Raw genomic sequence first — 23,693 nt, 5'->3', positions numbered from 1 at the left:
GCTTGGTGATGCACACAAATATTGTTTAACTAGTTTTGAATTTGTTGTATGTACAAAACTGGTTTGGACCATTTGGAATCAAGGAAGTGAGGAGCTGTTCTGCACCAAGACGTTCAGAAAGCAGCTGATGCTTTTCGTGCTGGAGGAGTAGAACATGAATTTATTTTTTCTCAGTTTTCAAGAGAATAGAGCAATTTTTTTTTTTTAATTTAAATCTGAGACTTTGTAGATCTCAAAGCTCATTTCATCTGTCACTTCTGATATGTTAATTGATAGTAGCTCGGAAAAAAAAAAGTAGCTAGCATCTTCTGAAACAATAACCAGCACTCTAGTATGTGACATTTTGAAGTTCAGGATATGAGTGTAGGCTGTGGAGTTGAAACCCAGCATGGTGAGAGAGTCTTATTTTATTATAGGTTGTCTGCAAATTCTGTGTATAGTTCTATGGTCATTATAATCTTATTTTTAAAGTTTGTCTCAAGCTTTAAATGGGAGCATAAGTTGAAGAGCAAAATTTTGAGAACCAGGAAGGCTTGTGGTCATGTTCACTTTTTTTTTTTCCAGTGACACATTTCCATGGTAGTGTGTATGTAGATTAAAATGTAATCTTTAATTTAGAATTTCTGGATTTGTAGTACTTTCTTTTTTATAAAAATACAAGCTTCTAGACCTAATTTGAAACTGTGTTGTCTGAAAATGGAAAGATGCTGTTCTATGCATTTTTGCCCTTGGTTATGTGCATGGGATTTGCTGCAATACGCAAAGGAGGGAGGATGAATCTGCATAGAAAATAATAAAGTTAAGCAGGATAAGCTGAAGTGGGAGATGACCTTTTTTATTTGAGTTCAACAATTACGTTATTTCTTGAAATTTCCAACAGTTTGCTCAGTATTGCCACCCTTGGGGTGTCAATGCAGTGCGAGGACTCAGCAAGGGATGGGAACGGAGGGGAAGCCATCAAAAGTGCTGCAGCCATTCTCATGAAACTGTGCACCAAGGTGTGCAAAAGTGGTGTCCACTCTGTTAAATTCCAGATGTGCTAACATCAGCAGAAGTGGAGGCAGAGGAACAGACAAGCACCCAGTTTGCAGGGATGGAGTTGGCCAGGGGAGCTGTGCTGTGTGATACTGGGCCTGAGGAACCTGACACCACCGCATGACAAAGCTGCGACAGAGGAGACAAAGTGGCCGTGGTTTTACCGAGTTTCACCCTCAGCTCAGCCAAAAAGATCAGGACATAAGAAACATTCCTTGTGCTGAGAGGCGTGTTAAACAATATTTGGCAGCTGCCAGCAAACCCAAGGGGTCTTGGGCTCGCTGATGTGAGCAGGGGAAGGTGGTGGGGATTGTTCTGCCAGAGTAATTTGAGTGATCTGCTCCTTGACAGATTTTTTCAGGTCTGCCGGAGTCAGGACCAAGCACTCTGGTATTGTTGCACCAGACTTAGATGGTGCCTTTATTGTGTGTCCAGTTTGGGGCCTTGAATCACAGCTCCCTTGAGGCTCGAACAATTGGCAGAGGTGGTACTTCTGATCTATTGCTCTGAAGCAATGCAGACGTGGAACGTAGCTCTAGCTGTGGCCTGTGATCCTGACTGCTCACGCATGTAGTTGAAAATAAATCGGAACAGCAAAACCCACCATGTAGCAAGGAGAACTCAGTAGCAGCAGGGGGTTCCAGACTCAGCAGGAATAAGAAAACTGAAATACTGATGAGCATGCTGACTTGTCTGCCAATGTGCTAAAAAGGTGGTGAGGAAGAGCCAGAGCACTCTCTGCAGATATGAGGAGGAGAAATCTTCAATATCGTGCCTGGAAGGCTGTAAACATGTCCTTAAAATTCAGTTTATAAATGTGTGTGCATCGCGTGACTGTGTGAGACTAAATTTTTAGATGCCATAAATGACTGCTTTGGATAGGCTGGTCAGGAACTCATGAGAAAGGATGTAACTTCTGACTCATGCTCTGAGCAGTGTAGAAAATGTTTACAAAAAATGTGTGTTTATAAGTTGCTCTGCAACACTGACCATAAGTACTCATGTTTAATATCCTTTGAGAAGCACTATACAAAGGCTGCCATTTCAATGTTCATAAATTTAGAAAAAAAAAAAAAAAAGCCAGAAAACAAACCTATCTAAATTGAAGAAGCTTGTTTAAGGAGAGTTAATAAAGAAGATGCAATCATAAGCGTAAAATGCTTCCAAATGGTGTGGAAACTAAGGAGAGACACATCATGTTGGAGCATCAGTGTAAATGTGTGTGAACTACTGGAGAGACTCAAAATAACTTGGTAGTTGACATAATTAGACACGAGGATGAAAGAGGATAGGGTTACACCTTGCCAAAAGTTGAAATTTTGTTAGATGAGAAAAATGGAAAGAACAAACTTTAATTTTAAAAAAGCAGTAATGTTGACCAAAATGACTTGAGGGACATCTGGTTCAAGCTCTGAAATATTAAAGGAGTATTTCTCCCTCCCAAAACATCAAGGATGGGATGCAAGCTGGAACATCTGTAAAACCAGGAGATGATTCAGGAGAACATGAAGGGCTCTGCAAAAGTAGGAATGTTTAGAGGCTCCCAAATGCCAGTGATTGCTGTTAAAGGATTATCTGGCTCAAGTCAAAGAGTTAATACAACATCGTTTGTCAAAAAAACACATGCAAATCTTTGTTTTTAAATTATTATCTGGCTGCTGTTCAAGGGTTAATAAAACAGTGTTATCTGTCCATAAAACCCAGGAACAAATCATTAGGGGTTATCTGGTCTTCATTCAAGGGTTCTAAAGAATGAAGCTGAGCCATTAACTGTGGAGTGTGACGTTTAATAAGTCTTGATTACAGAGGAGAAGCAGAGGTATATGTGGTGCTTTTTTTTTTTTTTTTTGAAGGGCTCCAAAGGAAAGAGCTCACATAGTGCTTCCTCTTAAAGTCTCTTCTGTCCTTCTGAGATCTCTACATCAGAGCAGAACCTTCCTTGTTGCTTTTTTTAAGTGGCCTCGAGTCTCCGGAGCTCTTCAGCTCTCGGTTGTGTTCCTGCACATGCTGTGTCCCAGTTGGATCTCCCATAGTGTCCTCTGTCCTGTCTCAACAAGCTCTTCTTTTCGTTGACAGGCTGCAGGCTTTTAGCATTTCTGCAGAGAATATCAGATTTGCTACGTAATAGTGCATATCCTAGGTATTTTGGAAACCCTCACAAATCTCTTTTTATCCTTCTAAATGAGAAATAGGGAATCCAGCCAAATGTCCTGGAATCTGTCCTCTGTGACTGGAGAGTTTCCGAGATAAACTTGTTTGCCCTAAATGCCATCAGGAGGTTCAGTTTTCTGCTCCTGAACTGGCTGCTCCCAAAGCTTCTTTTGGGTATTCTTCTAAGTTCAGTGGTCTTCTATTTCCTTTATCAAACACTAACACTTGCCTGGTGTTTTGTAATTCCATAATTTATTCGTGGTGAGAGCTGAAGGACCTGGGCTGACCTGTCTTGGTTTTAGGTTGCCATTATGTTGGCACAGCCCTGTTTGTCGGTGTTCACCCCAAGAAACTTTGAAGAGCCTTAAATCTTGTGGCAGGAAAACACTGAGCTGGATGAAGGGAAGGTCAGCAGTAGGTTCTTATGATCATGTATGATTTTGTTCTGAAGATAAGTGAACCAGAGTTGTAAAATAAAAGGCTGACTATGAAGAACTGTAGAATGGTCTGATGGTGCTGGGTGACTGGACAAGAAAATGAACGATGCATTTCAGGCTGGATAGATGTAAAGTGATTCTCACAGGGGGAGAATAAACAATCCAATCTTAACACAAAAAATGGGCTCTGAGCTGCCTCTTACAATGCAGGAACAAGTTCTTTGTGTACCAGTTCCATGGAAAAATCAGCTCAGTTCTCATCTGCTGTCAAAAAAATAAATGGAATAACAGTGAGCAAGAGGGGGAGGAATAGAAACCAAAACAGAGAACATCATCATACTGATGTCTGTAATAATCACCATGTGTTTGTAGTGTGAACAATGCTTGTGGTTCTGGTTTCCCCCTACTTCTCCAAGAAGACACAGAACTGGAAGTGCAGCAAGAGTATGAAGAGGTACAGATTAGCTGTCATATGAGGAACCACGGAGTAGCCTGGGAGTAGTCAACCTTGAGAAGAGACCTCTGGAGAGTGGGGTGTGAATGGGGACTTGAAATTCCTTGAGAAAGTTCACACAGAAATGCCGTTCCTCTCTTCCAATTCTGAAAATCCAAGTACGAAGGAAAATGAGCTTGGGCAGGAACTGGTGGAGCTGCAGGATGGTATTTTTCCAAAGAGCTTACAAAGGTTCAGAAAGCGATCAGATTAATGGAGGAAAGTCTATTGCGGCGTGAAACACAGAAAGACCACCTTTTGTTTAGAAAATGGTGTAAAATACTTGTTGGACAATGAAAGAATGTTCTTGGAATGTACAACTGTTTGCTCTCTCCTGTGCATCCACTACCAGCTGTTCCTGGAGGCCACACATGAGGCCAGATAGACATTTGTTCTCATAGACCATATCTGTCCTTATGTATTTTTTACTCTTGTTAATCACCTATAGAAGTATTTTTTTTCTCATATATGGGGGGAAAAACAAACAACAGCAAAAACACCAAAAAACCCCCCACAAACCTCAGAATTGTAATTGCTGATTGTTTTCCAGTCCTTTTCCTACCGATTGGGAGCTAAAGAGTAGCTGTAATTGTATATGAGAAAGCTGTCAGTCACTAAAGCAAGTGGACATATTATCTTTGATTCAAGAAAGAACTAAAAAAGGAATGAAAAATCATTAGTGATTTCAACATTCTTACCTTAAATGATTTGTGGATTTTTTTTTTCTTTTGTATTTTTTCTGCAGGAAATCTTGTGGCTTGACCATTCTGTGCTTGACTGATATTTTGTTTGGCTTTTTTTGAAGGTACATGGGAATAGGACTTTCTGCTCAGGGGGTCAACATGAACAGGCTTCCTGGTAAGTCACTGTTAAAATTTGGTTTGGCTTGCAATCTTTGTTAAACGTTCATTTGAAATATTTTTAACTTATGTATGTGAACTAGCAAATATGTGTTTTTATTAATAAAATATAATGAATATTAATGTATTAAGTCTGGAAGTTTCAACCTATTTAGTGTTATCCTAAACTGAGTTTCTAGTATTGTTAATGTAGCCATTATGATTTTAACAGATAATAGAAATTAATATAAAACTTATAAGTGATAGGTAAGATTAAGAGCTTTTAGACATGAAAGCTCTTCTTTGAAACTGAAAAAATAAGTAGCAAAATAATTAGACATTTATTTTATATATCTCACTTGACAAATTTACATGAAAGAATCTGAAAATGACAGGACAATTGGCCTGTCATATTGTCTCCCCTCTTTTCTCTCCCTCTTTCCACAGAAAAACTAGAACAATGTGATAGAGTGGTGTTTCCTGTTAATACTGTTGCTTTTTTGTTTGAAATGTTTTTATGTTACCCTCTAAGTTGGTTAAGTAGCTTGGTTATAAAAAGAAATAATTGCTAATCTTTCTCTAACAGTATCCAGTTTATTAAGTAAAATTATAATTTATAGATTTAGATCAACACAGTGATTTCTGTAGCAGAAATTCGGCTGGGTTTGAAACTAGAAGTTTTCTGTATTGGGTAGCAAGTAAATGTTCAAGTGCCAGGATGAATGACAGCTGGTTCCCAGTGGTGGGGGCTTTTTTTTGTCTTAAGTGTGATTTACTTCTGGTGGAGTTGTTTTAAAGCTGAAGTCTATGTTCAGCCCTTATTATGCACCTTGGTATCTGCAAAGGAGAATGTTTTATGAATGTGCTAACAAAAGGAAGAGCTTCGTAGGGTTTGCAGTAAGAGCCATGTGAAGTGCCTTCTCAGTGAGGATTTGGCTTTCATCTTCACTGATAACTTGCATATTCAGAAAGCAGAATATGCTCATTTTTCCTTAAAACCTCCAATTAAAAAGGTTGCAGCATTGGAGCAAAATCCCTGACTATTCTGTTAGCAAAATATGTGATTTTTGTATCTCTGTTATAAATTTCTGAAATGCATGTTTCTGTAGCTATGTTTCTGCAATTCTGCTGAGCCTGCAGATGGAGTCTCAGCAAGGAGACTAAGACAGCCGGGATCCTTGGATGATTTCAGAAAACAACCAGCTCTCTGGTGCCCATGCTTTTAATTGTAAATCTGCTGCTGAATTTTGCAATGGAGCAGCTGCCTTGTCTTGTTACTGAAGAGAAGCCTGGAGATTTTGGAATGGATGAGGGAGTATTTGGGACCTTCTGCATTGATAAAGAAGGAATTTGGAATTGTAGGCTAATTGCATTAGTTAATAAGTTCAATTAAAATTTCATCAGTGAAACTGTAAGTACTGTTGTTTTAGTGAGAAATGTCAGGGCAGCGTGTGGGCCATTCATAAACCACAACCATGGCTGACAGTTGCAGACAGATTTCCTTTTCCAGGTACTGCTTTGATCATGTTGATTGACCTTGAGAAGTCTTTTGGCCACTGTCAGAGGCAAGTCCTGAGATCTGTTGGTCTGACTTGGGCACAGCCTTCCATGCATCTGTTTTTCTCTGGTAATTTCATATCTGCCCAGAGAGCTTGTGGAACCTCTGACTTTGGAGATATTCAGGACTCAACTGGATATGGCCTTGACTGACCTGATGTAATTAGACCTTTGAGCAGGGCTTGGACTAAGTGACTTCTGGATTTCCCTTCCCTCCTTAGTTGTTTTACACTTCTAGGATAACTGTATTTGGGAGAATGGTTTCAGTGACAACCATGTTTTAAAGAATTTGCATCTTACTGAAAACTTTATTTGTTAATTATTATGACAACTACAGCATGTACCCATTGGAGAGAGAAATAAGGTTACAGGTCTTTATCCTCTCAGAACTAGACCAGGGAAGGAGGAATGCAGGACACTGCCAGTTTTCTCAAGCGATACTTGGTTGCAAAAAAAAATAGGGAATGTCTAGATCAAGATGCTCTGGTATCAACAGGTATAGAAGTCTCAGTTTTCAGATTCTGCACTCCTTTGGCCCCCAGTCCTCCTGACCCAAGTGAGTTATGTGTGTGTACAAGGCTAAGCGTGAGTCCCATCATCTCTTTCCAGGGCTGAAGTGCTTGGCCGCTTGGAAGAAGAGTTGTTTGGCTACGAAGGGAACATGTTCTGTTCCAGAAGTGGCTCTCTGGCTTCTGCAATGGAAGGATGGGTGGGATTGTCTTGTAGACTTGGCCTGGAGAATGCTGGTTAGATTATGCTTAACTGAGGATTCTCCTGGGATTATGACATAGTTTCTATAAAAACACAGTTGAATACTAACCTGAGATGATATGTACTGAATGTCATAGGTGTGTGGGCCTGAAACTGAACAGCCAAAGTAATCTTCCCCCCCTATTTAGAGACTAAAACTTAGCCAAACCGCTTGTGATAAATGGCTTTAAAGCCCAAGAGCTACATGGGTCGTATTCTGTGGCCAGTTTGAATCAAGGTGCCTATACTACTATTATATCTAGTGTGTATGTGGCGAATGTGGAATTCTTTGAGTGAAATAAAAAATAAAGTGAACTTGAGACTTCAGATAACACGTATTTAGCAATGAATTGCACAAATTTGATCCTATGAACCTGTTGTTTGTTTGATCACATGCAGATTATGCTGCCAGGGGTGACTCTGCGGGCATAGTTAGGTTGATCTCCCATCATCTGTGTAAAATGAACTGCATTGCTCTGTATTACAGCTCAATAATTATCTTCCTGGTTTTTGGAGAGTGAGTCTGATTTATTTTTTTATAGCATATTGCTCAAGTAACTGAAGTGAGAAACATGTATCAGGCTTAACTGTTATCAGGTCCTTCACAGCACAGAGTGAGAGCTCACAAAGAAGTGACAGACTTTGGAGTCTTGACTTGGCTTCATGTCAGAGTGTAATTTTAACTTTTTGTGACCTGAGACCCTGCGAGGTTGGTCTCCTTAGACCCTTTCTACCTCACTGTGGCTTCACAGATCAATTTTTGCTTGGTGTGCTGGCAGGACGGTATGTGACCCACTACAAGTAGTGGTTTGGGAGCCCAAGCCCAGTGTGGGAGCCAAAGTTGGTCCCTTTTTTGTTCCTGCATTCAGTGAGGATCCTCACACCCTGTCAGCCGTAATTCAAAGAACAGCCTTGCTGCTGGGTACAGTCTCAAACTCCTTTTCCCTGCCAGAATAAACATTTTGGCCATATCCAGTTCCAAGTCAGGGCATTTGTGCTTTATGCCCAATTTATTTTGGCTTCAGCCCAGCTCGGTGCTGGTGGGGGTAGTGCCGAGCTTTCTCTGAAGCTTGGAAGGGTGGTCGGAGCAACCTCAGCATTTTCTTAAGCTACACCTGTCTGTGTTGTGAACAGAGACGGCTTTTAAAAGGAGAGTGCCTGTTCCCTGTTCGACGCAAGGTTTCTGTGGCCTGTGCTTTGAAATTCAATCAGCAGGTGTGAAATTTTTGTGGGATTTTTATTGAAGTGCCAACTTTTGTGACTCTGACATGTCTTTATGATTTTTTTTGTTATTTTTTAGAATTTTTGAAAGCCATTTAGAACACTAATAAACATTCTGCTTTAACCTAATGGCTTCTCTTGAAATATCTGTTCACTTCTTCCCCCAGATACAACTTTTGTTTTCACGTGTGCTCGGCATTTTGGTATCTGAGGATGAAATTACATGTTACAGCTGAACTGATCTAACTGACTGTCATCAAACCCGACCCTTCCTCGTGTCCCTGCAGCTGCACAGTCCCTCCTGTCCCCTTGTGCAAGCCTCTGGCTCTGGCACTTGTCACCTCCTTGGCCAGGCCTGGCAGGGACCTGCCTGCTTTTCTGCAGTGTTGGGGTTGTGGCAGCTGCTTCCTTCAGAGCTCCCGGAGCAATGCTCTTACCTTTGCATCCTGAACGTAACATCTGAAAAAAAAAATCCTTTCAAAAAATTATTTAGCCCTCAATCCAGTACGTATTTCTGAGCCCAGCTGAAAATACATTGGTGGTTGTTGAGAGGTAACATTTCATTTATTCCAGCTCATTGAGGGGAACCCAGACAGGCAGAGAAGGAAGGAGGGATGATTCTGTGGTAGCAGCAAGGTCTTAATTCAGCCTAAAATGTTGTGAAACCATACCCTTAGGCGTACCCTGCTTCAGATTCTGAAACAGCACAGATAGGATCTGACCAATCACTTCTAGAGACTTTAAACACCCTCTGGTTAATAACTGACTTGCCCTGCTATGCGACATTGCACATATGAAGGGGAGTGCCAGCTTCCACTCACCATCGTTTTGTTTTATGGAACTTTGATTATTTTTTTCACCTTTTCAAATGAAAAGATACTGCTTGGCTCATTCACTATCTGCCTGCTTCAGACTCCCTATTCAAAGAACAAGCTTTCAAATTCAACAATATTTTATAGACTTGAATTAGCATGCAGCCAGACCAGCCAGCAGAATTTGGTGTACAGAAACCTGCTGTGTATTGGGGTTTGGCTTCTGGGACTGTAACACCTTAAGCCAGGTCAGCAAAACCAGAAACAGTTTGACCAACTGTCCTGTGCCTTTCTTCAGCAAAGGGTCCTTGTGAGCAATCTGTTTCTGTAGACATGTAGCTAAAATAGAAATGAGCACTTGGGAATGAAGATTTCCCCACACGCCTGTCCTCTGTGGAAGCCATCCATCCTCCTCCATAAGCCACCAACGTGATGAACGGGCTTTCCATTTTAGCTTTGTTTGGAGATCCCTTCCTTTCCATTGCATTCTTCTCTTGATAATAGATTTCTGTTGATATTTGTAGATATGACTATTTCTTCTTGGTGTATCTTGCGTGTTATCAGAGGAGACACAATCAAGGGAGCAAGGCTGTTGGGGAATCTGTTTTCCTTCCTTTGAGAGGAAAAAGATACTGTTTTTTCTCTTCGGGAGGTTCACAAGGGTTTTCCAGGCAGGTGTGCTCCCTTCGGAGGGGGACCAGAGATGATATATTGTAGGACAGTGTGAAACTGAAGGAACGAGACTTCTTCAGCCTGGAGAAAAAGAGGTAGAGGAGGGATCTGGCCTTTTCCTATCTAAAGGAGCTTGCAGAGAACATGGACCCAGACTCTTCTCAGGGGTGCACAGTACAGAAAGGCAATGGGCACCATTTGCAACAAAGGAAGTTCTCGGGGGGTGTAAAACATTATTACGCATCAGACTTGGGGATGGGTTACTAGAGAGACTCTATCCTCAGATTTTCAGACCTCAATTGGGCAAGGCTCTAGGCAATCTGGTCTGTCTCTGAAGTTAAACTGACCATGAGTGAAAAGTTTGGCTAGAGACCTTCAGATGTTCCTTCTAGCTAATTTTTGGTGGTTGTGTGTTAGCGGTGTTTTTTGTGATTGCTAGGGGATCTTCCTACTTCAAATGTGTTTAGAGAACTTCATTTCCGTCTATCGTCTTACACTTTGGGTTGTCACTTTGTGTGGCTCCAATGACAAATGAAGGACCTGTGCTAAAGGACTTAGTCCCAGTGATAAATATAATAATTATAGAAGATGAGACCTCACCAAATTGTCTGATCTGAAGCTAATTCAATTATGCATCAGTCCTGCCTGACAGGTGTGTGTCTAAACCAGTCTTTCATTATCTTTCTGGCAACTTCTTCCAACACTTTCCTTGTGTTGGAAACTTTTCCTGATGAATAAGCTGAATATCCCATGTAGTCTTAAGTCCATTACTCTTGGATCAAGTGGAGGTGGAGAATAATTAATTTATTTCTTCTTTGTAGCTGCATGCATGAAGACCTCTATCACTGCTTTGTGGTCTTGTCTCTGGACCAGGTATCCCTGGCTCTTCACCCTGTCCCTATTTGTCATTTTTTTCTTGATTTGTGACAACTTTTGTTGACCTTTTCTGAACTCTAACCACTGGATGCATCACAAGCACCAGTGTCTTACTTCCTATAGTAAAAGAAAATATTAAAATTCAGAGCAAGTCTGGGAAGTGGCTCTTTTCCCATGCTGCAGACAAGGGCAAAAGAAAATCCTTGCCAAGCTGTGACAATTTCTAAGGCTTAAGCAGAAGAAGGAGGGGAAGAAGCTAGATGGTTAACCGGGAAAAGAAGGGCTTCTCCCGGGCTTCTAGAGCAAGCAGCAAAAGCCTTGAAGTATGGGATTAAATATATGAACAGTATGTGGCAAACAAATAGTGATTAAATCTGCTTTCAAATCCTCCTGGCTAAATCAGCATTTTGGACACCTAGCTTGATATTTGTATCTTTAGAAGTAATTTCTATGAAGTTTTTTTAACTAATTATGCAGCTGATCAAGCTCTGTCTTAAAATACCTTATGGTGGTTGTTGTGCTGCAACGCTCTTCCAGATCTGTCCTTAAAAACAGCCGATTAAAGTGACACATGGGATTTACATACAGTGTCTTAGTAAAGCCTTATGTGATGGTACACGCACTTCCTTGTCTCTTTAGTAAATATACCTCAGATGTAACTTTTCTTCTACTCTGTTTGCTGCGTAGAGAAAACAGAGCAAGTCAAAGTTTTGCTTTTAGTTTAGATGTAATTTTAATTACGTAGTCTGTCCGTGTTGCAACTCGTTGGTACATTAGGAAGGCTGATGGGTGGAAAAAAGGATGAGAAAGCAGTGGCAGTCCAAGCCGCTGACACTGTAGACTCCATGTGTCAATGCTAAGTGAGCAGACATCAGGCCACGGGCAGGCTGCTTGTTGTGCTTGGTGCATGACAGGTGGAATAAAGCTACTCATAGTAGATACCTGCGAAGTGCGTAGAGAACCTTGGAGCACCATGGAGAAACATGAATTCTCTTCCTCCCCTCCATTATTACCCATAAGGAAGGCTTAATGCTGTCAAGGAGCATGAAGACATTCAATTGACCTCTCCTTCAGCCCCTGTTTTGTTCTTAGTCTTGTGGTTCTTCATGAAGAACCTGAGACCATTGAGGTTTTTAGTTAAACTACTCAAATCATTCAAGAATGGCTGAGGCATTTCTTATAAGGGGTCTTGCTTGTACCTAATCATTGCTTATAGTCCTCTTTTTCTTGCCTGTTTTCCTTGTATTTTCTACTTGCACTTTGTTGGGTGCTCTTCAGGACTAAGTACTGTGGAAACCTTTGAGTACTGTTTGATAGAGTTTTGGGATAAAAGTGGTTACTTGAGTAATTTAATCAAAGTGGTACCAAAATGTACACTTGGTTCAACATTTAATACTTTTAATGGCAATTTGGATCTGTTAATGTTACTTCTGCTAGATTGGCAACGGCAATACCATCTATACTGTGTCCTGCTGGAGCTATTCAGTGAAGAATTAGTGTATATAACGCAACTCTGCTTGCCACTCCATGTTTAAACCTTTCCTTTGCCAGCCAGGAGGAGATTTGATTTGTCAGTTTTATTTTATTTGGGCAGTAAGTATAGCCCACATTGAATAGTACCCAAATCTTCATTTTGGTGTGTGATTTGCATACAGGTAACTGTTGTACCCATAAGGAATTTCAGAAAGACATCACTTATTTAGTACCTGCATAAATCCTAGAAGATGGCAATTAATTGTTGTATGTCAGGTTAAGGAAAATATAGGTTTGAGATATATATATATATCTTTTTAAAAGAAATAATAAATAGATGTGCATTTTGCCAGAACTACTTACGTAAACACCTCCAGAACTTAGTTACATGTGCAGCTCTTCAGCTGGCCATGCCAGTTCCTACCCACAAACTTGCTTATGCTGCTGGTACCCTCTCATTTATCCCAGCAAACCAGTTTGTGCGGCTATGTGAACTGGATCATGTAATTGGGTTAATGATAATGGAGGGGGGGCATTGCTGGATTTTGGGCTTGTTGTTAACTTGGGTCTGTTCTCTGGCCCAGCTGATCACACAGACTGTGCAGGTTGAAACAACTCTTCCGTGAAACTTGAACGTGTGGGTAGCAGTGGTCTGAGATTATTTTTGATAGAAACAAATATTGCTCTCACCTAAGATGTGTGCTGAAAACCTTAATTAAAGGCTGAGTGTGCCCTCCAATTAAGTTATCCACTGATCATGGAGACTTTTTCTGAAAGAGCATCTTGCTGGGCAGACTGGGCTGAAGCCAGCTTGGCTGCCTGCATCTCTCTAGTTTTTTTATCTGTCTCGGCCTTTTTTCAAGTTGTTTGAAGATGATGGCTTGGATACCTTTTATTTTGGTGATTAGTCAGACAATATTTGAACTTGATTGGGTTTTTGTTTGCACTGAGCTTTGTTTCATTCAGCCACGTAGTGAAGCATTGAAAATAAATGTCAATGAAAGCACATGCTTGTTTTGCTGATGTCTGATACTTTATAGTCCAAATGATCAAGGGATCGAAGATTTGTGAAGCTACTGAACTCAGAAGGGCTATTAGCTATTTTGAGAAGGGCTGTGTGCTTGTAGTGGCAATGCCTGGGCTGTGGAAGGGTGTCATGAGGAAAACTCAGACGTGGGTGATGGAAGAGAATCTTATCTTGGGACGTTTCTGGGCCAAATGCCTTCTGGCTGTATCTGGTTTGTTGCTGGTGACATGTTAAAGAGGCTGTGATGAGTGCACCAGGGTTATTAATGCCCCAGTGTACAATGGGATGAGAGCACCTACAGAAATCCTCATGATGCTGGTGAAGTGATCTGAAATGAAAGGGCAGTGACTTCTTGTGAAGAAAGCCTGTTGCAGTGGGAACCTGAAGTAGAGACCACCACAAGTTAATTCACAATAAATCAAGGGGGATGCTGTTAATCACTCCAGAGATGTGGAAGATCAAAGCGGCAGAGCCTCTGACCTGCGGAGGCTGTAGGATGGAGGGCTGTGATCCTACCGCTGCTGGCTCTACCTCCCCGTGCTGAGCAAACGTTAAAAATATATTTTTAGCAAGATGCACTGGAGCATCTAGGAAAGCGTCCTGTTTCTTAAATGCAGCTTACTTGGCAGCAGTTAGCAATGCCAAAAATCTGAGGCTCAGTTGGAGCTGAGGGGGAAAAGCAGCCTGAGAAATGCTCCAAAAACTTCCCTTGGGTAGCCTTGTTGCTGCCAACTTAACTAGGTTTTGACCTGAAAAAGTAATTTGTATCTGTTTCCAATGTCCTAAGAGGTTATTGGTATATTCAGAAATTGCAGGTTTTGGTGCTACATCATGGAATAAATGAGAACGAAGTGGGTCAGTGTGTTGCTTCAGCTCCGGCGTTAGTGATCCATTTGTGCAGGATGGATTTTTAGAGGGATTCCGCACCACTCAAGAGCACATCTGGATTGGTGAAGGTTATTGTGGAGCTTAGAACAGTGTTGGGTAATAAACACATGCTATTAAGAAAAATTTATACTTTACAGTAGATTTGGGATGTCTGGCCTTTGTAAGCCAGAACCTTTCATATTTGTCTATGTGAGTCCCTTATTTTGGAAGTGGGGTGTATTTTTTAAGTGAATCTTCTGGTTGTTACCACTTGCTGTACTTTTATTTACATCTTCAGTTTTGCTACTCTTGTTTCATCTAAACTAAACTAGCAAACATGCTCCAGAATCACAGTTAGTGCACTTCAGCCACTAATTACTATTCAGTCCACTGGACAAGGCTAAGTAATACAAGGTATTGTATTTGCTATGAATTCATTCATATCCCATCTTCAGCTCCTAGAAGAACTGGATGTTCATTCTTCCACATTCTTCAATTTTTCACGTATCGACAGTGGACTTTCTGACAAAGTTTGGAATTACAAGATCTGAATTTTGGAGACATCCAAAGTTAAAACTCAACCGGTACACAATTAAAAGAGTTAACTGGGTGTACTGTGTGTGGGTGCATTGTGGTATGGAAGGGAAAGGTTGTGAGTCTACAAGGATGGTTATGATGGTTTTGTTATAAAAGATACGTTGTGTGAATTGATATTCGAGATTACATTGTGTTGTTACTGTGTTTGAATAACCTGAATTCAGATCAACCATTCTTTTAAAATGTGTATATTCTCTCGAAATCAGTAGTTTGCAAGGTTTTTGGTCTTGATGAGCGCAGTAGCGTTTATCTTTCCTGCCGCTCCTTTGTCTGGGCATGGCATCCTGCACATGGCTGGTCTTGTCTGGGGTAACAGCTTCCACGGAGCCAGGCAAAGGTGGTCGGCTCATGTCTTGTTTACCTGTAATTAGCCCTGGAAAAGGAGCTCGACCTCTCCAGCACTGCAGAAGGGAAGTTGTAGGGGCACAGAGGAGTCCAGCTTAGGGACAGTGAGCCATCCTAGTGGGTACATCTCTAACCACCTTTCACTATGGACACACTCTGCAGGAATTGCAAGAAATGCACAAATGTGTATGTTAATTTAGTACCATTCCCTTCTTCCCAACAGGTCTTGTTTTTTGAAGTCATGGTGCTGAAGCGTGCTGAGTAGGGTGTGTCGTGTATAGTTGGTGGACTCGCCTGGTTTTTATAAGCTGTTGAGAATAAGCAAAATAAGAAATTCTGAACTGGCAGTTGTATTTGTACCTGGAGGCATGTGCAGTTTCTTTCCTGACCCTCATGGCTGCCAAAGCCTCTGTTGCCATGTGTCCTGTGCTCTGCTCGTTAGGTGTACCTCCCCTAATTCAGTTATCTCGCACGTTGCTGGATACAACTAGGTGGGACATGTTTTAAAACATGAGCCTTCTGCTAAGAGCTGATACTGGACGAGTTGGCATGGCGTAAGGATTTGGGTAGATATCGTAGGGACACTGCACGACACTCACCAAAGAGTGACAACAGAGTGGTGATGATCAAGTCCTCAAATGAGGTCAGACGTGACACTCCTCAAATATGGCCAGACCTGACACCGTCAGGTGTGGTCGGAGCTGGAAAGTAACAAAAACAGTTCCTGAACCACGGAATTGCAATGAATAACCTTCCGAATTAACTTTACATTTAATCTCATGTTTTATTTATGGCTATTTATGTGAAAACTAGGATTGTATAAAGTAAAAGTTACTGCCTTTTTCCCCTTCAGACCCACTTAAGTTCACGTGTTTGCTTGTGTTGGTTGCCCTGTCTGCAGCCAGAAAAACTGCTGCCAGACATTTGGTCAGGTTTTTAGAGAGGTGTGTTGTTTTTTTTGTTGTTGTTGTGTTGTTGGGGGAGGGGGGGAGGGAGTTGTTTGTTTGGTTTTTGTTTGTGGTTGTTGTTGTTTTGGTGTGTTGGGTTTTTTTTTTCATTAGACTAGCTTTTGGGCACACAGACTTCAGGTTTGAATGGAGGTGGCAGACTGAAAACTGAGCTTTCAGTAACCGTGCTTCACCCTGGAATCATTTGGGAAAGCGCTTAGCCACATCATTCAAGCTGAACAATGCCATGAATCAGTATTTCAAGGCAGTAACCCTGCCCTTGGAAGGTTAACCAAAGCAAGCATTTCCACTGGCTACTAAGTGCTCAGACATCAGTGTGGGTGATGGCTCAGGGAGTATGGCTGTCCCGCACTTTTCCATGCCCTGATTTCTGTGCTGTCACTGCCTTGGAGATGGACTGTCTCCTCGCAGAGGTTCTGCACTTTTGCCTCATGCAACATGTCCTCAGAGATGTGTGGTACGGCTGTGCTGCAGCCTGGCTTTGTGTGTAGTGATCTCTCATCCAGTGGGTTGTGTTGGTTTTGTGCCATGTGAAAACAGAATTTCCAAAGCGGAGCAGAGCAATGGCATAGTGGAGTTTGTGTTTTGGCCTTTAACAATATCCCAGGGTGCTACCCCAGCTGCAGCACACATTATGGACAATCCAGGTAATCTCGGTGACAGCCAAGAGTCAGCTAGCAATTTAGAGACAGCAATTTAGCTGTCAGTAAGAGTTGTAATCAGCACTGCTTTGTTTTTCAGATTTAAAAAATTCTTTATAGTGGCTGTACCTAATATTTCAGCCTTTCAGATAAAAGGTAACGTCAACAGAAAGCTAAATTTCACTACAACTCAAACTGATGGATAGCAGCTATTTTTACTCATGGATAAATACGATCCTCTTCAGAAAACCCTGTTGCTCTGCCTTAATTGGTGTGGCCAAGTATTTAAGAAACCTCCATTTAGAATCTAGAAGGCCTTGTTGCAACCCCTTAACATCATGAGATGTGCTTCTTCCGGAAGACTTCTCTCTCCATAAGGTCTTGTGTTTATAGAAATGGCTTTTGTTTGTAATTTTCTTACCTCATTAAATACCATTTTAGGGATTGTTTTTAATAGTCGCTGGATGCTAGCCCCATGCATTCTGTAGTGAGCTCTAGCATTGCTTTTGGCTGAGTGATTTAGCTGCCCTGCCTCAGCGTCTCTCTAAAATGGCTTTTGCCCATTACCTTGCAAGATTTTCCTGAAGATGTCTGAATATTTTATAGAGGTGTTCTTGCCCATCAGCTAAAAGTTGAAAAGTTGGCCTGTAGATGAAACTGTGAATTATTTAGTATGATGAGATTTGAAACCTGTGTATATGATAAGCTTTTGTATCCAGCTTCTTATTTGCCCCTGCCACTTAACAGATAAATGGGAAAACTCCTCATCTGACTTTTTTCTTTTTTATCCCTGTCCTGCGTTGATTTATACCCCTTCACTTCCCCCCACCCCCTCCAGTGTGTTGTGTCAGGGAACATAATAGGTCTAATAGTACAGTGGTGACCTGATCATGCTAGAGCTCTTTGTGAGCCTTGCCTTTGTAGATAGAACCAACCTGTTTTGTAGTTGTGCTTTAACCATGTTGTGTTCTTCGCAGGGCTATAAATGGCTTGTATAATAGCTTGTCTTGACATCTCCAGTATAGGAAAGACCAGTTCATGTTCTGTCTGTGGCAGAAGATGACCCATCAAGCTTGTAAGTTAGGAGGGCTTGCCGTGTTTATTCACTCAAGGAAGTAGGATTTTAATCTCGATTACTCTGCGGTGAGGTGCGTGCTAAATAATAGTGAAACAGGTTCATTAACCAATCTCTGAGGCAGGTGGAACAGACCATTCCTGTTGATGAGGTATTGCCTGTGTTGCAGCCATCCAGAGCCTTCTGGTTTTGTGTTTTCTCTTTATGAGTCAATGGGTAGTGTCACTTTAGATAATTAAGTGTAGACTGTGGTTTGATGTTGTTTTGAAGCCTAACGTGCAGTAGCTGTCAAAAGGTAGGAGTTGTTGATCTGGTCTAAAAATCACCATGCCAGATCAATATTGTTAAAAGAAATTTTACAGTGTTACTTTCTGCTTACAGCCTTTGTGGAGGATCAGGCAATGCTTGTTAGCACCCACATTCTGCTGGATGTCCCAAACTCTTGCAGGCCTTTTTAGCTTGCTTTCTTGGAGTCTTTTTGATTTTTGGGTCAGTGTGGCCTTTTGTTCCTGTTCTCTGATAATGTGAGAGAGATGATGGGATTTTTTTTTCCTTTGGATGCTTGCCACATTTTTAAGTCCTTCTGCCATGAGGATTTGGTCTGAGCTTTGTCTTTTTTACAGTTGCAAGTGCAAGTACTTTATTCAAAAAACATGGAATAACCTCTGAGCCAAACCTACAGCCAGACCCGCCAAGAGTCCTGCACTCTCTGATTAGCATCAGCTGGTGTTGCTTTGTAGGGGCCAAACTGGCCTTGGGTGGATCTACTTGATCTGCTGGGATCTGGGGTGAGAGGGAGGCCACGGAACAGCAGTCCCTCCCTGGGATGTGTGCAGTGGTGTGTTCACCAGTACCTTGTACATGATTCAGTGTGATACTACAAAGACTATGAGAACTGAGCATGTCCAATCCCTACTGTAAGAAGTTTGTCCTCTGTGAGGTTAAGTGGTTTTATTTTCTGTATATCCATTGATGCTGCAGTGCAGCATTTGGGCCTGTTCTGCATCTGAAGCAATTTTGCCACCTTGCAGAAGAAGTAGAAGCTGTTATGAGAAAAAGGGTGCACAGATAAAAAGTGAAATGTTATTAGTTAGGACTTCATTTCCTGGTGCCCCTGGGTAAATGGGTTTTAGGGAATTTTTTTTTTTTCCCCTTGACTTTTTCTGGGCAGATGTCCAGGCCCTTGAAGTTCTGCCAGGAAGATGCTGTAATACACTAAGCACACTGTTCCTGGGCCTATTCCTGTCCTGCAGCTGGTAGTGTGACTATACCTAGGCAGTTGTTCCATGCCGGGACCATGCCCCCTATTCCCACCAACCCAGATCTCTAGCATGGGTTCCTGGAGCCACTGAGCAGCTATTTTGTAGGCAGATTATGGAAACAGAAAGATGTGTCGCAACATTAATAGTTGATCTGATTCTGAAACTTGGTTGAATGAAGAACAACAGTGCTACCTCCTTGCTCTTACCTAGTGTTTATGCAACTTCACATGGTTTGGCATAGATGCTATAAAACTGGACTACAGCTGAGATGCTGCAGCATCCCAGATGCTTCCTGGGGCAACAGGATTTTCTTGACCAGGCCTTTAGCTTCTAAGGCTGTAGGAGCACCATGACCTGCTCAGCTTTGTCCCTAGGGACAAAGGTGTGCTTTCACTGCCCTGGGCTAACGTACACCAAAGACAAATCCACTGCCAGAGCCAAATCCATTGCAAGGTGGTCGAGCCATCAATAGAGGGTAGTTCGTCTTCTGTTGCGGTAACAGCTTCTTCCCCATATTTAGTTTTGTCCTGTCCCCTCAGACAGTCCCGGCCTGGGTCTGCTGTGCCCAGAACATTGTAGAAGCAGCTCTGAACAGCAACATCCTGCTTCTCCCACACCACGTTCGTGTGTTCAGCCTCTGTTTAATGTACTTTCCCCTCCACTGACATGACGCTCTGCTGCTACTAAAGACCCAGAGCTGGGTGAGCATCAGCAGGCTGCACAGTGCAGTGCATGGAGCTGGCTCTGAACACGGTCCAGCAGCGACTTGGGGCTCTGTAGCTGGCTCCAACCTCAACATCCCCCTTCCCAAGCACTGTGCAAGCATGTACATCTGTTTCTGCTCGACTTTGGATTCAATAAATCTTATTAAAATCATTTGGTTTGGTTTATTTCAGTGTGTTGACACAAGTTCTTGTCCCTCGGCGGCTAATGCTTGTGCACTGCTTGCCCTGGCCTGGGCAGCTGTGTGAAGCTCAGATTGCTGGCAGAGGAGAGGGAAGAGGAACGCCACAGGCGAAATACTGGACAAGAGCAGCGAGGGGAGAAAAATGGAAAGTGTTTCAAAATACAAAGAGAGAAAGTAGGTAAAATAGGTACAGTTAAAAGTTGGAAAGATACAGACACTGCAAAGACTGTAGAGCAGTCACTGAAGTCTGTTCTGAAGAATAAGCCTCCAAACTTCCACATTACTTGGGATATAACAGAGAGAAACCCACTATTTACAAATTTTGCTTCATATTCTTTCTGAGGAACTTCCATCTTTATGTGGTCAAATATATACTTCACTGGCAGCACTTTTCCTGATCACAGGTCAGGTTACCAGTGAATTTATGTTGTGAGCAAGGTCCTGCCCTTTGCAGCAGCTTCTGTACCAGGTACCAGTTTCCTTGAATGTATGGGCTGAGTTGCAGTGGAACATATTTCTCTCCTGGAATGCATGTGAACAGGGAGTCATCCACAAGTCAATGGTAAAGTCCACCTGTCTGCCATCTTTTTAAGCCTGGCAAGTGGCAGACCAGGAAGAATCTGAGATGTTAGGCGATAACTTACTGAACAACCATCTTTTCCATGATCCTTATGAATGTTGCCTTCCCAGTTCTCTTGTGCTCTCTGGCAAGTCTAGCATGTTTGAACCTTGATGCATGGGGGGGATGTCATCCGTTTGCATTCTTCTCCACACTGTGGAAGGAGCAGCAGGCCAGAAAAGTCCTATTGCTCCTGGTAATTTCCATCAGAGCGTCCTGCACTGCATTGCCCCTGTACATGGCCTGATGTTACGTGCTTTTGAAGTTGAGCAGCATATCCAGGTCCCAGTGTTCCTAGATGTGTGATGCCAGTTTTACCCAGTGCCTACTGGAAGCAGTTCAGCGCACATTGCTGACACTCTTGAAATGGAAGGCTAAAATGATGTGTAATTTCCCAAGGGCTGAGAGGTGAATGGTGTCCCAGCAGTACGACGTTCCAGTTGTTGCTTTGTGAGGCAGAGCCTGATCTCAGAAACAGAACATAGGCTCGTTTTAGGATCTGCCCAAAAAGTTAAAACAGGACTGACATTGAATCGTCGAGGTGGGACTGAGCAGGGACGGGTGTAGGGTGGTTAGGGGTAATAGGCAGCACACTTCATCTGGCTCCGGTGCTCGCTTAGGAGTGAACATTTGAGTTGAGCCTGTAACTGTGTCCTGAAGTTAACTCAAGTCTTTTCTGCCATGTGGTCTGGCATTGCATAATTCTGGCCTGTTTATCAAGCAGCAGCAATGGAGCTTGCTGGTCCTTTTTTTTTCACTGCGTGTTGGGATCGAGATTGTCTGCCAAGAAGATCAACATACCTTCTTTTTCTTGTTAGCAGGCCAAACGGAACTTTGGTTTGATGCTGGACATAGAAAAACATCTCCCAAGCCCTTCTAATGGTTTCTGTTTTCTCTTTTTTCCCGTTCTCTGGTTGATTGTACGGTCTGAGCTATTCTGCATCTGTCTGGCTATTAATAAATAATATACATATATTTTGGGTTTGGAGGTTGAAGTGTTCACTAGTTGCTGAGGTCCCACCTGCAGAGTGGTTCTGCCTGTGTATTTGCATGTCACAGGATACAGCGGATGGTGTCAATATCTACACGCACTTAAATGAGAATTGGACAATTTAATGGCAAGAAAATGCTTTGAGGAGCATGGAGTGAACAGAAATCTCCATCAGGCTCAGTGCATCTCTGTGCTGCGGGTGGCTGGGCAGTGGTAACGCTGTTCGGAAAGAGCATGAGATGTGCGTGTCCTGTGCTTGTGCTGTCTCACTTCTTGAAGAGGATCCTTATCTGGGTTGATTCCATATCCTGTATGGCCAACCTTTTTAAGAACACGCACATAACATTTCACCTCTGTTTTCCGGGTCACAACGTTGGCTTCGGGAAGTACTTAAGTACAAGTTGTATGAAGGTTAAACTGTCCAGAGAATTTGCAAATGTGTGGGGAAGGCATATGGGAAGTCTGATTCAGCCCTTATTAAAACTGTTAGATTTTGTACAGGAAGAAGTTATTGAGTAACTAGAGGCATGAATGGAGTTGTAGGAGTCAAAGAAAAGGTTGCAATATCATAGACCTATTACTAGGTGGCGATAGTAAATTGTTAATGATGCAGAAAAGTTCTACGTTTTCAGCAAATATTTTTGTATTTGGAGAGAGGTTGGAGGCTGTATTTGAAAAATGCATGTGGTGAGTTATTCTCTCTTGTGCTGCTAAGCAGAAATAATGCCAAACACATTCTGATAGGGATGCGCTACTTAAATCAACAGGCCGAGATAACTTTGACCTGGTAGTATTAGAAGTGCTGATTATTATTTTTAATTTAGATTACTAAGAAATTTCAGAAGACTGGATGAAGTTTGCCAGTGCTGGAATAACCTGTATGCCATTATTCTCATATTTATTCTGGGCAGAATTTTAGAAGTACTGATACATTATTTGATTAATAAATAGCTAAAGGTTAGGCATATAATTAACGCCACTCAGCTTATATTTATGGCAAGTACAGTAAGTTCTGTCACACAAATCTGGCTTGTTTTCTTCAGATGACCATGGTGATTTGTTAAGGCTGACAGCCTAGATTTAAAACACTTAGTGGTGTGTCGGGTCCAGATTCAGCATTACACAACATTTGAGTTGAAAAAGTTAACTCTGTATATTGTTAGCAAAATGCTGCGCGAGCGAGATTTCCTGTCGTGTCTGCATTGGCACAAGTCTTTTGTGAAATTGTTCTCATGGTTGGGCACACTGTTGCATTTCTCACAGTAACCTTACCTGGTGTGTGATGTGTAAGTGTCTTAGATGTAACTGACAGGCAAGTTCTTATTAAGTGCTTTGTAATGCCAGGAATGTTTTTATGCAGAAAAGATAGAAGTTTGTGTTTTGATTGTATTATTAAGTAGCCTGGGAGATAAATTGATTAGACTTACCATCTGAAGTTGCCAACAACTTCATGAGAGAAGTTCTGAACTGACAAACATCTAACAGGTCAGTTTTTGTGGAGACTAAAATAATAGATAAGCGATGGCAGCCTTTCACAGGCCAGCAGCAGAGAAAATAAAAGGGATAGTGGAAATGAACCATAGTGTTAAAAACTCAATATTTCAATAATATTTTTACTGGATGGAGTCTTGGCAGTGGAAGTTTGACAACAGACTCTAGAGCCCATATCACTCCCTCCTTTGTTTTTGGCAAGCCGATTTGGCATAGTTTTTGAGCTCACTGAGCTGTCTGTGCTGCTGTCTCTTATGTCTTTTATGAAGATATTAAATGGAACTGGTGCTACTGTCAACAGCTTGTTTGGAGCTGGTCCGAGGGAAGACGGAGCTGACTCTTGGGATATCTCATTCTGTTCCTGTGGATGTGGGGGATTTAGCAGAGGAAATTGTTCCCCATTTCTAGACCAGGATTTGTTATGAGTCCTTCACACCTTTCACTCCCCCACTTTGCCCTGAGGTACAAAATCTTGGACCTTGGTGTGTTTCAGTCCTGCTCCATTCCCTGACTTTCCCATTACTGTTCATGTGGTGCAATAAACGGAGGGCCTGGGGCATGCACCGAATATTTTGTGCTTTTCTGAG

General features: G+C 42.0%; 1 protein-coding gene across 1 annotated transcript in view; it reads left to right on the top strand.

Moving 5' to 3' along the window:
• The window catches only part of RANBP10 (RAN binding protein 10), a 70,192-nt gene that overhangs the window by 13,371 nt on the left and 33,128 nt on the right, over nt 1-23,693 (top strand). Inside the window, exon 3 of the mRNA XM_065640964.1 lies at nt 4,922-4,974. Within this exon, the coding sequence (XP_065497036.1) occupies nt 4,922-4,974 (53 nt within the window). The remainder of the gene's footprint in view (nt 1-4,921; nt 4,975-23,693) is intronic.

This window comes from Caloenas nicobarica, chromosome 9 (assembly GCF_036013445.1).
Source record: "Caloenas nicobarica isolate bCalNic1 chromosome 9, bCalNic1.hap1, whole genome shotgun sequence".
NCBI classification, from domain to species: Eukaryota; Metazoa; Chordata; class Aves; order Columbiformes; family Columbidae; genus Caloenas; species Caloenas nicobarica.
Note: the sequence above shows the minus strand (reverse complement) of the source record. Positions and strands in the feature narration are given on the sequence as shown.